Source organism: Urtica dioica, chromosome 1, assembly GCF_054948205.1.
Source record: "Urtica dioica subsp. dioica isolate 48M chromosome 1, U.dioica_male_clone48M_v1_H2, whole genome shotgun sequence".
Classification (NCBI taxonomy): domain Eukaryota; kingdom Viridiplantae; phylum Streptophyta; class Magnoliopsida; order Rosales; family Urticaceae; genus Urtica; species Urtica dioica.
Genome location: NC_142756.1, coordinates 31,881,034 through 31,896,762, shown reverse-complemented (window position 1 = coordinate 31,896,762; position 15,729 = coordinate 31,881,034). Strand labels below are relative to the sequence as shown.

Sequence of the window (15,729 nt, the reverse complement as noted above, 5' to 3'; positions counted from 1 at the left end):
CTAGATCCTTCATATCGAATTGCTTTGCCAGCCAGACCTTAACCTCAGATAACTTACCCACGTCATTACCAATGAGTAGTATATCATCGACATATAGCACCAGAAACACAACTTTGCCTTCGTGTATTAACTTGTAAACACAAGGCTCATCTATTGACTGTTCAAAGCCAAAGCTCTTTACAGTTTCATCGAATCTGATATTCCATGACCTAGATGCTTGCTTTAATCCATAAATGGACTTAAGCAACTCACAAACCTTGGTCTCTTGACCTTCTTCCACGAAACCGTCTGGTTGAGCCATGTAAATGCGCTCGTCAAGATTGCCATTCAGAAAGGCTGTCTTGACATCCATTTGCCAGATCTCATAGTCGAGAGCTGCAGCTATGGATAGGAGTATGCGGATGGATTTAAGCATCGCGACTGGTGAGAAGGTTTCTTCATAGTCAATCCCTTCTTGTTGGGTATAACCCTTCGCCACAAGTCGTGCTTTGAACGTCTCGACGTTCCCATCAGGACCCCTTTTCTTCTTGTATATCCACTTACACCCTACGGGTTTAATCCCTTCTGGAAGGTCTACAAGTTTCCAGACATTGTTGACATACATCGAGTGCATTTCAACTTTCATGGCGTCAAGCCAAAGGTTTGATTCAGAACAAGCCATCGCTTGGCTATAGGAAACCGGATCATCCATGTCAGAGACGGCTACAAGAGAGTCTCCATAAGACATGTACCTGTCAGGCTTTTGAGTAGCCCTCCCACTACGTCGAAGTAATACTTGACGAGATTCTGATGAGTTAGGTTGTGTTTCAGTTGGGGTAAGAACAGTTCTTACAGATGAGGTAGAAGCTTCCTCACCCAACTTTTCTTCAAGCACAATTTTGGTTCTAGGTTTTGCATCCTTCATAAAGTCCTCCTCAAGGAAACGAGCATTCGTGCTAACGAAAGTCTTATCGTCCTCGGGACTATAGAAGGTGAAACCCTTAGTTTCCTTTGGATATCCCACAAATAGGCACAATTCTGACCTACTAGCCAACTTGCTAGTCTTTTGCCTTAGCACATGTGCAGGGCAACCCCAAATTCGGATGCGGCCAAGATTCACTTTACGGCCAGTCCATCGTTCATAAGGAGTACCAGGAACCGTTTTAGACGGAACTTGGTTCAGAATGTAAGTGGCTGTTTCGAGGGCATATCCCCAAAAGGAAGGAGGGGGTGATGAGTAACTCATCATTGATCTAACCATCTCCATTAGAGTTCGGTTCCATCTCTCTGACACTCCGTTTTGTTGAGGTGTGCCAGGTGCGGTAAGCTGAGAAGCGATACCTTCTTCTTTAAGAAAGTCATCGAACTCTCCAGACATATACTCACCACCTCGATCAGATCGAAGAGTTTTGATCACTTTGCCAGTTTGCTTTTCCACTAAAGCCCTAAAGACCTCAAATACGTTAAAGGTCTCGGATTTGTGTTTGAGCAAATAGACAAAACCATATCGCGAGTAATCATCGGTGAAGGTAACGAAGTATTCGTATCCTCTACGTGCCTGTTGGCTGAGCGGTCCACATATATCAGAATGTATTAGTTCCAGCAACTCAGTGGCTCTTCGACCCTTATCGGAGAAAGGTCGCTTAGTCATTTTTCCTTCTATGCAGGATTCACAAGTAGGTAGTGAACCTATTGCAGAGTCTTGGAGTGGACCGTCCCTCACAAGTCTCTTAATCCTATCTAGACTGATATGACCAAGTCTCAAGTGCCAGAGGTATGTTGATTTTGTTAGATCGGAGGATTCAGAAAGTTTGATCCTCTTTGGCTCCCTAATTAGATCATTATCTATTTCGGTGTCTAAAAGAGAAGGTTGAGTGGGATAGATGTAGAAAAGAGCTTTCTTCATACATTCATCAGTGACAAAAGAATTATCAGGAAACAAAATACGAATTCCATTCTTAATGAACTTTAAACAATAATCTTGCTCGGGAAGACGAGCAACGGATATTAAGTTCTTCCCAAAGGTAGGAACAAAATAAACATTATTCAAGTTTAAAGTGCGGTCTTCAAAAGACAGCGTCACGGATCCCACAGCCTTCGCAGACACCAGGCTCCCATCATCCCATTTGAAACAGAACTCGCCTTCATCTAAGCTTTTGGTTTTCTTGAAACCATTCAAGGAACAACAAATATGGTTAGTAGCAGCGGAGTCAAGAATCCACGTTGATACATTATCAGCTACTAAGCATGCTTCGGTAACTAGTACAATACTATGTTCCTTTGCTTTGAGATAGGCGGGACAGTTCTTTTTATCGGCCTTGTAAGGTCCGTTCTCAGTTCTAGAGGCGGAGGCTTTGTGCTCAGTAGCATGTGCCTCTCCTTGATTCCTCTTTCTCTTAGTGAGACCTACAGCAGTGTGAAGTTCCTCCATAAGCTTGGTAATAGTGTATTCTCGTTTGTTAATGGAGTAGTTCATCTTGGAGGTATCAAGAGATGCGGGGAGAGTTTCTAAGATCACATCTACGACATTCTTCCCATCAATCTAAGATCCTAGGATTTCCTTTTTACTCAGATGACTAATGATCAATATCATAACGTCTCCAACAGGAGTCCTAGCCTTCATGCGACAGTTCATATACTGTCCGACTGCTTTTTGCCTTGCTTGACGCCTTTTCCCTTCAAACATCTCATGGAGATTGGTGAGCATGTCGGCGGCAGTCTCGATGTTACGATGTTGCTCTTTCAGCATATTGTTCATAGATGCCAAGATATAGCACCTCACAATCTCATCGGATCGAAGCCAGGACGCTAAGGCGTCATTGTCCTCTTGAGTCAAATCATCATTCGTTAGGGGAGGACACGGGGTGGTGAGTACCCATTTGTGCTTGTTAATGGCAAGGATGATGTCGAGGTTAAGTTTCGAGTCTATGTAGTTTTTGTTTTCGAGTTTGTTCGAGGAAAGAATGAAAGAGAGAGAGTTGGGAGACATATTGCCTATAAAAGTTGAAACAAGTTTATGATTAGTCTTTGGTTTAGGATTTAAGTTTGTTTAAGACTTTATAAAATCCAAAGGTGTTATAAACCAAACGATAATTTACTCCTTCGAGGGAAGGCCGCAAAAAATCTCCATTTATAAGTAAATGACACATCATTAATGCTTAGCCAAGATGTCAATACACCAAATTTTGACTAACCACCTTGTAAATTGGTTTGATCACTCACATCCTTTCGCATGGCCTCGAGGGAGGATTACTAGGGATTGAGTCTAAGTGTGTAACCAACCACTTAGTCCAAAAGATTGACTTTGAAAAACAATCCGCCGAGGGGAGGTCTTGTCTCATTGTCTCACTTTCGGATTTAGCTCATTGAGCAATGATCAGTGCAAAGCGCCCTTGAGTACTCTCATTTAAGAGAGGGCCACGAGGGTGACTCTTAGTCTGGCGACACTTGCACTTTTCATTAGTGTTGGAGATCGTGGGTTACAAACAACAAGTATAACCCTCCCACTTAGTTTTTGGAGTTGGTTCATCGACTCTTATAAGTTCGGAAATAGATTTCCTAGTTAGAGAGCGACATAGCGGACAACTAGAAGAGAATCCTAGATCGACATGTTCAGCGCAGTATTAGTGCATAAAGGCACAAGGTACATACTCGATCTTTTCCTATTTTCTATTTCGGGAGAGTGCATGAGGGAAGTGTGAACTTCAACTCATTCGAACACTTGAAAGTTTGAGATTACACATCTTTTTTATTTTTCGGCTTGTCTACAAGGAGACCTCCCACTCAAATTTTTCAAGAGCATATAGATTTTGAACATATGTGATATAGATATAGTTTTGAAAACAGTTTGAAAACTTATTTGATTTGGATGACAAAATATTTTCAAGTTTGAAAGTGAAAACGGTTTTTCAAAATTCAAACTAGTTTTGTAAAAACTCAATTTCAATTAAACTTTCAAAAATCAAAACATTTTAATCTTTCACATCATGTTTATAATCATATGAAAAACATTTTTGCTCAAGAAAATTTTCTCATTAGAGTTCTATAACTCATGGTAGTGGGGTTTGAAAATCCGGATTTCTAAAAACTGGAGTTTCACCATATCTCGGAGTACAATCACCATATCTCGTGGCTCCGATGTCCTTTTGACCTGAAACCGGTGGCATTGGACAGAGAACAGACAGAGCTTTAATTTGATTCAAGAATCATCAAATTTAGATTTCTGAACAGAGAGTTATGCCACTTTTAATGCGGGTTTACTCCAGCTCAAAGAAAAAGAAATAATTAAAGCTTGGTCCTTTTTAGGTGCGAAAAAGAATCGAGTGTAACGGAACGTTTCATGAAGGTTGTTAAAGCTTTTATTTGTTTTTTTATTAGCAAGGTAATAACAAGGCATAAAATAAATAACAACAAGCATAAAACGATTCAAGTAAAAATAAGAAACTAGTAAGACAATATAACTAGTCACAAAATATTACTCGAAATTTCCCAAACCTTTAAAACACGCTTTTCAATATAAAAAATTAAAAACTTTTAGAACTGATTCTAATGTGTTTTAATAACATCCCAAACTCATAGAAAATCAACATGATTTTTAATTTAAAGGCAAGAGCAATAAATTAAAAAAAATCTAAGATAACAATTCTAACTTGTCACAAAATTACTAAACTTTCGAAAACGATTTTCAAGCTCATATTTTTAAAAACATGTACATGCATATCTTTGACCATAGCTCTGATACCATTTGTTGGAATTGATCTAGGGTTTAAGAAAATAATTAACGCTTTGGTAAGCGGCGGAATTTTAAAAATTTTATTTTACAAGTAAAAACGGCTTTTACTAACCTAGACAAAGAGCAAGTACATGTAATTAAAAACTATTATGAGCTAAGAAGTTTACTAACATTTCTTGAAGCTTGACCTTTGAGAAGCTTTTGGAAAGTTTGCAACGCTCATCTCCCCTCGCAGCACGTCTCTCTTTCTTTCCTCGGCACCTCGAGCAACCACGAAAGTTTCTATCACTAAATCACTCGAAATAAAGGAATTAGTGAGTGGGCACTTTTAAACACTACGACTTAAGAACGAGTCTTGAAGTCGCAGAGCTAAACTCTAGGTCAAATGAGGACCTAGGTGCCAAAACAAAAAATCGAAATTGAATAGAGAGAGAGAGGAGAGGGGCGGCCAAGCTAGAGAGAGAAGCTCTCAATCTCTAAAACTTGGAATGAATGAAATGTGAAGAATAAGGCTCCTATTTATAGGAGAGGTCTCACCTTCAATAAGGTAGTTTCCTCTTCTATAGAATATCACATATTCATGAGCCAATTTCCTTTTCTTCTCCTTATTTCACACGGCCAAAGAGGATCCAAGATATCCTTATATTTGTTTCCTCTTTTATTTAGCTTCCCTTTGACTCTACTTGGGCGCCCACCTTGATTCTCTTAGAGGAAATAGGTTTCCTCTTTTTCTTTTGGCAAGTATCTAAATACATTAATGCACAAAATAATCTCTCTTTCACACTAAGGGCTGCACGAAATTTGGTCTCCCATTCACTTGGGTTGGACGCCCAAAAGCCTTCTAAAAAGGCTTTCTAGGTTTTTCTTTAATTGTTCATGACAACATAAGAAAAGCCCATTAAGAATTTTCAAGTAAAATTCTATGAAATGAAATTAATTCACAAAGCCCAATAAACATGTTATGGCCGTGTGATATAATATGTCATCATATGACATTGTCAAAAAATTTATTGACATTCATTTCATGCCATGTCCAAAAAGACAAAATTACCCTTTCGACAATTTTCGTTCTTGTTTTGACTTAGCTTCCAGTTTAACTATTCCTACTCGATGTGATTCGTGACAGTGACCTCATGGACCGAAATGAACAAAGCTTGAGCTAAACACTTGGACTCAAAAGTTTACAAACCTTTTCCAAGTTTAGCTTAATGCCAACTGACTCCACTAAAGAGTTGACACTGAAAATCTCTCGGTTCAAATGAATTTATTTTCTACTCAAGAATTCAACCTAATTATGATGAGCGGATCCACTGAATATTATCTATGTTTACCCTTCATGAATGTCATCAGCTAGTCGGGATTTACTAAATTACCATTTTACCCTTCTAGCTGTTATTTCCTCAACTCCTTTGTCGCTTGTGAATAAATTAGAAACAATGTATTGACGAGGAGCTAACAAGTCACATTGTTTCATCCAAAAGAGTCAGGACTCAATTTGGACACTGGCCAGTTCATTTATTCACACTCCAATGTACAAAGCATGAGGTGACATACATTGCATTTCAGCAATCTTCTACATGAATTCCATATCTATGAGAACTTCACAAAGTTACTAATGACATTCTCACAACTTAGTATTTCACCAATAGGCCATGTTCGGAATCACATAGTGAGTCCGAACTCTGACTTTCTCAAATGAGAATACTAAGGTGTGAAATGACATGTCTCATTTCAGGATTAAGGTAAGCACGATGCAATTCATACGTAGTGACTTCGAGACATAAGAGGTTAAATGGTTTGTTCTTATCTTGTCTCTAGAAGTGCACTGGTCAATTCAGTACCTTCAGAAGATACCTAGAAGAACTATAGAGTCTCCAACTCTCAATGCTTCATAACCAGACATCATAGATTCTTCTAACAATCGTACTGAGGTCAATAGTCCTTTGACCCTAAGATTCCGAATATATCGTGTTAAGCAAACTACGAAGAGTTTGTTCATGCAAATCTACATTTGTCTCTTCGTAAGTTGTTAAGTTTGTTTATGGACTAAAAGACTAAGGTTTTATCATAAAGCTTCAAACAAGGAAGATTGAATGAACGTTTCAACTTTTTATTAACGAATAAGCAATTTCAAGCAAGAGTCTTCATGAGACTTTATTACATCAAATGTAGAATATAAAGATTACAACTCTTCTTGTGGGCACCATTGACAACAAACTCCCACTTGACTCAAAGAAGATGTGTGTAGTCTTTTATGCCTAATCCCTCTCGATTTTGGTCGAAGACCTTGTTCGATAGGGATAACAAACTTAACTCGTGGACTCGAAACTTAACTCGAGGAGTGACCTCAACCCGAGGAGTCATGTGAAGAGTTGGCACGAGGAGTTATCAGTCGACTCGTAGGGCTCGGAACTAGACTCGAGGAGTGAACTCAACTCGAGGAGTCATGTGTAGAGTCAGCACGAGGACTTATCAGTCGACTCGTGGACTCAAAACTTAACTCGAGGAGTGACCTCAACTCGAGGAGTCATGTGTAGAGTCGGCACGAGGTCTTATCAGTCGACTCTTGGACTCGAAACTCAACTCGAGGAATGACCTCAACTCGAGGAGTCATGTGTAGAGTCGGCACGAGGACTTAGTAGTCGGCTTGTAGACTCGAAACTCAACTCGAGGAGTCATGTGTAGAGTCGGCACGAGCTCTTATCAGTCGACTCATGGACTCGAAACTCAACACGAGGAGTGATCTCAAGTCGAGGAGTCTAGTGTAGAGGTTGCACGAGGACTTATCAGTCGACTCGTGGACACGAACTCAACTCGAGGAGTGACCTTAACTCAAGGAGTCATGTGAAGAGTCGGCATGAGGACTTATCAGTCGACTCGTGGACTTGGAACTCAACTCGAGGAGTCTTGTGAAGAGTTGACAGGAGGACCTATCACTGGACTCGTGGACTCGAAACTCAACTCGAGGAGTGACCTCAACTTGAGGAGTCATATGAAGAGTCAGCGAGAGGACTTATTAGTCGATTCGTAGACTCGGAACTCAACTCGAGGAGTGGCCTCAACTCGAGGAGTCATGTGTAGAGTCGGCACGAGGTCTTACCAGTCAACTCTAGGACTCGGAACTCAACTCGAGGAGTCTTGTGTAGAGTCGGCACGAGGACTTATCAGTCGACTCGTGGACTCTAAACTCAACTCGAGGAGTGACCTTAATTCGAGGAGTCATGTGTAGAGTCGACACGAGGTCTTATCAGTCGACTCGTGGACTCGAAACTCAACTCGAGGAGTGACTCAACTCGAGGAGTCATGTGTAGGTTTGGCACGAGGACTTATCTTTCGACTCGTGGACTCAAAACTCAACTCGAGGAGTGACCTCCACTGGAGGAGTCATGTGTAGAGTCGGCACGAGGACTTATCAGTCGACTCGTGGACTCGAAACTCAACTCGAGGAGTGAACTCAACTCGAGGTGTCTCGTGAAGAGTTGGCACAAGGACTTATCAATCGACTCGTGGACTCGGAACTCAAATCGAGGAGTGACCTCAACTCGAGGAGTCATGTGCAGAGTCGGCACGAGGACTTATCAGTCGACTCGTGGAATAAAAACTTAACTCGAGGAGTGACCTCAACCTGAGGAGTCATGTGAAGAGTCGGTACGAGGACTTATCAACCGACTCGTGGACTCGGAACTGAATTCGAGGAGTGAACTCAACTCGAGGTGTCTTGTGAAGAGTCGGCACGAGGACTTATCAGTCGACTCGTGGACTCGGAACTCAACTCGAGGACTGACCTCAACTCGAGGACTGTTGTGAAGAGTCAGCACGAGGACTTATCAGTTGTCTCGTGGACTCGAAATTCAACTCGAGGAGTGATCTCAACTCGAGGAGTCATGTGTAGAGTCGGCACGAGGAATTATTACTTGAAACTCAACACGAGTAGTGACCTCAACTCGAGGAGTCATGTGTAGAGTCGGCACGAGGACTTATCAGTCGACTCGTGGACTCAATACTCAAATCGAGGAGTGAACTCAAGTCGAGGAGTCTTGTGAAGAGTCCGCACGAGGACTTATCAGTCAACTCGTGGACTCGGAACTCAACTAGAGGAGTCATGTGCAGAGTCGGCACGAGGACTTATCAGTCGACTCGTGGACTCGAAAGTTAACTCAAGGAGTGAAGTCAACTCGAGGAGTCATGTGAAGAGTCTGTTGTCAATGGTGCCCACAAGAAGAGTTGTAATCTTTATATTGTACATTTGATGTAATAAAGTCTCATGAAGACTCTTGCTTGTAATTTCTTATTCATTAATAAAAAGTTGAAACGTTCATTCATTCTTCCTTGTTTGTTTGAAGCTTTATGATAAAACATTAGTCTTTAGTCCATAAACAAACTAAACAACTTACGAAGAGACAAATGTAGATTTGCATGAACAAACTCTTCGTAGTTTGCTTAAAACGATATATTCGCAATCTAAGGGTCAAAGGACTATTGACCTCAGTATGATTGTTAGGAGAATCTATGATGTCTGGCTATGGGAAATTGAGAGTTGGAGACTCTATAGTTCTTCTAGGTATCTTTCGAAGGTACTGAATTGACCAGTGCACTTCTAGAGACAAGATAAGAACAAACCATTTAACCTCTTATGTCTCGAACTCACTACGTATGAATTGCATCATGCTTACCTTAATCCTGAAATACGACATGCCATTTCACAACTTACGTATTCTCATTTGAGAAAGTCAGAGTTCGGACTCACTATGTGATTCCGAACAAGGCCTATTGGTGAAGTACTAAGTTGTGAGAATGTCATGAGTAACTTTGTGAAGTTCTCATAGATATGGAATTCATGTAGAAGATTGCTGAAATGCAATGTATATCACCTCATGCTTTGTTCCTTGGAATGTGAATAAATGAGCTGGCCAGTGTCCAACTTGAGTCTTGACTCTTTTGGATGAAACAATGTGACTTGTTAGCTCCTCGTCAATACATTGTTTCTAACTTATTCACAAGCGACAAAGGAGTTGAGGAAATAACAGTTAGAAGGGTAAAATGGTAATATTGTAAATCCCGACTAGCTGAAGATATTCATGAAGGGTAAACATAGATAATATTCAGTGGATCCGCTCATCATAATTTGGTTGAATTATTGAGTAGAAAATAAATTCATTTGAACCAAGAGATTTTCAATGTCAACTCTTTAGTGGAGTCAGTTGGCATTAAGCTAAACTTGGAAAAGGTTTGTGAACTTTTGAGTCCAAGTGTTTAGCTCAAGCTTTATTCATTTGGATCCATGAGGTTACTATCACAAATCATATCGAGTAGGAATAGTTAAACTAGAAGCTAAGTCAAAACAAGAACTAAAATTGTCGAAAGGGTAATTTTGTCTTTTTGGACATGGCATGAAATGAATGTCATTAAATTTTTTTGACAATGTCATATGATGACATATTATATCATACGGCCATAACATGTTTATTGGGCCTTGTGAATTAATTTCATTTCATAGAATTTTACTTGGAAATTCTTAATGGGCTTTTCTTATGTTGTCATGAACAATTAAAGAAAAACCTAGAAAGCCTTTCTAGAAGGTTTCTGGCCGGTCAAACCAAGTGAATGGGAGACCAAATTTCGTGCATCCCTTAGTGTGAAAGAGAGATTATTTTGTGCATTAATGTATGAAGATATTTGCCAAAAGAAAAAGAGGAAACAAATTTCCTCTAGAATGAAATTGTAATGGGCGGCCAAGACAAGGTCAAGGCAAGCAAAATAGGAAACAATCTTGTTTCTAGAAGGCTGCCACACGTCCAAGTAGAGAATGGGAAATAAGGGATTTTTGCTCATGAATATAAGATATTCTATAGAAGAGGAAACTACCTTATTGAAGGTAAAACCTCTCCTATAAATAGAGCCCTTATTCTTCTCATTTTTCTCATTCCACATAAGTTAGAGATTGAGAGCTTCTCTCTCTAGACCTTGTGGTGGCCGATCCTCTCTCTCTCTCTCTAGTTATTTTTCGGTTTTTGTTTTGGCACCTAGGTCCACATTTGACCTACACTACCAGAAATATGGGATACAAATACAGTTTTTTTTAACTCCAGTTTAGCCTTTTAATGGAGTCTTTGAATACAGACTACGGTCACCTTTTTTTATGCTTATATTAGACTCCAGTCGAATATAAAACTATAGAGAATGGTCTATTTTTCTCTACAGCTAATATAAAAAAGTAGTGGTAATACCCAAAAAATTAAAAATGATCAAAATTTCACAATTTTTAGATGGAGGGAAATTTCCCACAAAATTTTGGCACATTTACACTACAGTCAAAGGTAAAGAAGGAGTTGTAATACTTAAAATATAAAAAATTAATAAAATTTTACTATTTGAGATATATTGTTTCAAAATTAACAAAATTAACAAAATTTCCCACTAACAAAATTGGTTTCCCACCCATATGAAAAGTAAGAAAAAATGACTAAGTATTGGAAATATTCACGTATACTTGTACACAACACGAGGAACTAAAACACCTGAAACATTTATTACCATATCTAATATTGCTCCAAAAAAAAAACATTCGAACAAGAACTTGACTCTCGTTGACCACCATCACTGACACCACCCAACATTGACCACCGTCGCAGCTTTGCCGGCGACACATCATAACCCAATAAAATCTTCTTCGACATCAAATCACAACCCTAAAAACCTTGTTCTAGGTCTTCCAGTCATAATCCTAACGTCGTCGTCTTCGATCGGTATGAGCTTTTTTTCCGTTCTTCATCAGTTTTGTTGCTCAATTTGGGGTTATTTGTGAGTTGAGAAATTTAGGATAAAATGTCATAGAAATTTGGGGTTTATTTAAGGTTTCATAGTTTGTTGCTCGATTTAGGGTTATTTAGTAACGGATTTGAGAAATTTAGGGTTAATGTCTTAGAAATTTGTGGTTTATTTGAGGTCTCATTGCTTTGTTGCTCGATTTGGGGTTATTTGGGGTCTCATTGCCTGTTCTTACCTATTTGTAGATTAAGAATGCAAATTATCTAGTTTATTCAGTTTTGTGTATGTTTTCTTATATACATAGATTAAACTCAGTCAACAATGGTTCGCGTGAGTAAGTAAACTGAACTCTATGTGTGTGCTTGTGATTGCTAATTGAACTCTGTGTGTGTGCTTGTGGTTGCTAATTGAACTCTGTGTGTTTGGTTTATTATGTTTTAGAGGTTGGTCATGCTCATCCAAAGGTCTCAGGAGTGACAAAACGGATATTAGAAGCCGTTAAAAAGACTTCGAGATCTTCTGGTCGTGGGGATACTTCCTGAGAAGCACACGTTGGTGATCCTAGTACAAAGTAAGTACTTTTATGCTTCATATGTCATTTACACATTTACAAAGTACAAAGTAAGTTCTTGTTGATCTGGTTGTAGAAATATTAGACTATTAGTTCATTTAATAAATTGATTTAAATAACACATTTTCACAGAATTAACAAGTCATGGTTAAATTCCGATAGACGCTCAAAAGAATTTGAAGATGGTGTTGAATCTTTCTTACAGTTTTGTAAAATTAACTTACCCAATTTGGAGTCCTTACGATGTCCATGTAAAAGGTGTGGAAATATGGGATCGCATTCTTTTGAAATCATCAGAGATCATCTTTTCTGTAATGGTATGGACCAAACATACGCTATTTGGACATGGCATGGTGAAAACATGGTCTGTAGTACAGACAAAAAGCTCATCCACCAACCAAAAGCACATACTTTTGGTGACTGCGATGATGCTTTTAATACCGTCGAAATGGTTAAGGCCGCTAATAATCTTCTGGAAAAAGATTCTGACATGTTTGTTGAATACGTAGAAGATGCGAAAAGGCCACTCTACGACGGTTGTCTGAAATTTACTAAGTTATCAGCTTTAGTAAGATTGTACAATCTGAAAGTCAAACACAGGTGGAGCGATACAAGTTTTGACGAGCTGTTGATGTTGTTGGGTGACATGTTTCCGAAAGGAAGTCAATTGCCAAAGTCTATCTATGAGACCAAGAAGACGTTGTGTACCTTAGGTATGGAATATGAAAAAATCCATGCTTGTCCTAATGACTGTATTCTGTACAGGAAGGACAAGGTTGATTTCGATGTTTGTCCTGTTTGTTATGCATCTCGGTGGAAAATTCCAAAAGGGTCCATGAAACCTACAGTAGGTGTTCCAGCAAAAGTCTTGTGGTATTTCCCCCCAATATCCAGATTTAAAAGAATGTACGGTACGCCGGAAATAGCGAAGAATCTGACTTGGCATGCCAACGATAGAGAAGTCGACGGGTATTTGAGACATCCAGCTGATGCAGCTTCGTGGAAATCGATAGATAAGAAGTGGCCTGCTTTTTCAGATGAATCAAGGAATCTTCGATTGGCTGTAGCGGCTGATGGGATTAATCCGTATCGTTCTTTCAGTAGTCGGCATAGTACATGGCCTGTTACGTTAATAACATATAATCTTCCTCCGTGGCTGTGCATGAAGAGGAAGTATATCATGTTAACATTACTGATATCGGGTCCCAAGCAACCGGGAAATGACATCGACGTCTACTTGGAACTCCTCGTGGACGACCTGAAACTGTTATGGAGCACAGGTATCGAAGTTTTTGATGCTCATTTAAAAGAGACTTTCACTCTTAGAGCCATTCTGCTATGGACAATAAACGATTTCCAAGCGTATGGAAATATGAGCGGTTGTGTCGTAAAAGGCTACAATGGTTGTCCTGTATGTGGTAAAGACACACATGGCTTGTATCTTCGTCATAGCAGGAAGGTCGTATACCTAGGTCATCGCAGGTTTTTGAATCGGCATCATCCTTTCAGAAAAGCAAAGAAGGCATTTAATGGGTCCCAAGAACTCGGTGATGCTCCTACATGCTTGTCCGGAACAGAAGTCTTACAGAAGGTGACTCGTATTGGATATGTATACGGGAAATGTTCGAAGAAGAAGAAGGGCGAAGAAAAGGCAGATCCGATACTCCCTTGGAAAAAAGGTCAATCTTCTTTGATCTTGAATATTGGGAGTTTCTTCCTGTGCGTCATATTTTGGACGTAATGCATGTCGAGAAGAATGTGTGTGAAAGTATTATAGGAACATTGCTTGATGTCTCGCACAAGTCAAAGGATGGTCTTAAAAGTCGCTTAGATCTTCAGGATATGGGCATCCGGACCAAGCTTCATCCAAAGGTTGGTGACAAGAAAACATATTTGCCTCAATCAACCTACACATTGATGAAGGAAGAGAAGAAAAGGTTCTGCAATATGTTGTCAGTGCTCAAAGTGCCCGATGGCTACGGTTCCAACCTTAGAAACTGTGTATCGATGGAGGAGTGAAAACTGTTTGGATTGAAATCACACGATTATCATACGCTTATGCAACAGATTCTTCCAGTCGCATTACGAGGATTGCTGGATAAGAAGGTCCGAACCACAATAACAAGAGTCTCTCGCTTCTTCAATGCGATATGCAGCAAAGTTGTCGATGCTTCCAAACTGGCAAGCCTTCAAGAAGAATTTATAACAACTATGTGCCTCTTGGAAAAGTATTTTCCACCATCTTTTTTTGACATAACAGTTCATCTAATGATACATCTAGTACGAGAAGTTCAATTTTGTGGACCGGTTCATCTAACTTGGATGTATCCACGTGAACGGAACATGAAAGTTATGAAAGGTTACGTGCGCAATCGCAGCCGACCAGAAGGTTGTATTGCAGAATGTTACATAGTTGAAGAAGGTATGGAATATTGCTTGGAGTACTTGACTTCTGTAGAATCAGTTGGTGTTCCGTCCACGAGAAATGAATCGGGTGTAGATGTTGGCAAACCAATCTCTTCTGGAAGAGTGCATACACCTAAACAGGTAGAATTGGAGCAAGCACATCTTTTTGTGGTGGAGAACACTACTGAAATCAGTCCGTATATCAAGTAAGTAAATAATTTTTTTTTACTTCATATGATATATGTTTTAAGACAAATGGTGACTTGTTGATATGCTACTTAGGAAGCATATGGAATACTTGCTTGAATGTAATCCAAGTAAAGTGAAGGACCAGAAATGGCTTCAAGATGAGCACAATCGATCATTTACCAATTGGCTCCGTGACAAAGTATATGTTCATTATACAAGAACTAGTAACACAAAATCAATAAGTGTGTTATTTTTTTTAAAATTTCTATAGGTTGCTCTTGATTTGGAAGAGTCTAGAGTTTCGGTATCACAGACATTAAGGTGGATGTCACATGGACCGAAAGCACACGTTCTTTCCTACAGTGGATATAACATCAACGGATTTCGTTTTTTCAGAAAGGACCGTGATGACACAAGTTCTGTTCAAAATAGCGGTGTCGTAGTAATGGCTGAGACAATGCAAGTGTGCAGCTCAAAGGACAAGAAACCAATTGTTTCAGACATGACATTCTTTGGGACTATTCAACAAATATGGTAGTTAGACTATTTCGTATCCAAAGTGGTGGTCTTCAAATGTAAATGGGTTGACAGTTCAAGGGGTGTTAAGGTAGATGATGGATTCACAGTGGTTGATCTTTCAAAGACTGGTCACAAGTCAGATCCATTCATTTTGGCAGACCAAGTCAAACAAGTTTTCTATGTAGAAGACGGAATGTATACGTCGTGGTCAATTGTGATACCGAATTTGAAAAATGACTTTGCTAGTCCAATACTAGACGATGATGTTGATTATGAAGCTCCTGCCACCGAACTATTCTCTGATGCAGAGTCTTCAGATTCGACAGATGACGAAACATGTTTGCAAATAGATGAAGAGGGTACTTGGATCGATAATGACTTGTGCGAGGAAGAATCGAGAAAACTTAATTAACATGTTTATGTGTGTGTGTGTGTGGGACTGTTTCATAATTAATACTGATGTATATTGTTTGTGTATGTCTGTACGTGTATAATTCTGATTCATAACCTTATTGTGTGTAGGTGTAGTGTACCTGTGGTTGATGCAAAAGATCAAGACAAATCA

The 15,729-nt window shown here is 39.5% G+C and overlaps 1 protein-coding gene across 1 annotated transcript; it reads left to right on the top strand.

Moving 5' to 3' along the window:
• The first annotated feature begins 12,318 nt into the window (after positions 1 to 12,318).
• LOC149407894 (uncharacterized) lies at positions 12,319 to 13,791 on the top strand. The gene has a single exon (XM_089622531.1). It carries the CDS (start codon positions 12,319 to 12,321, stop codon positions 13,789 to 13,791), a length of 1,473 nt encoding a protein of 490 aa, XP_089478657.1.
• The last annotated feature ends 1,938 nt before the right edge of the window (positions 13,792 to 15,729 follow it).

What these genes read in the sequence shown, in the direction of transcription:
- LOC149407894 (XM_089622531.1), top strand. Translation starts at nt 12,319, where the DNA reads ATGGGATCGCATTCTTTTGAAATCATCAGAGATCATCTTTTCTGTAAT.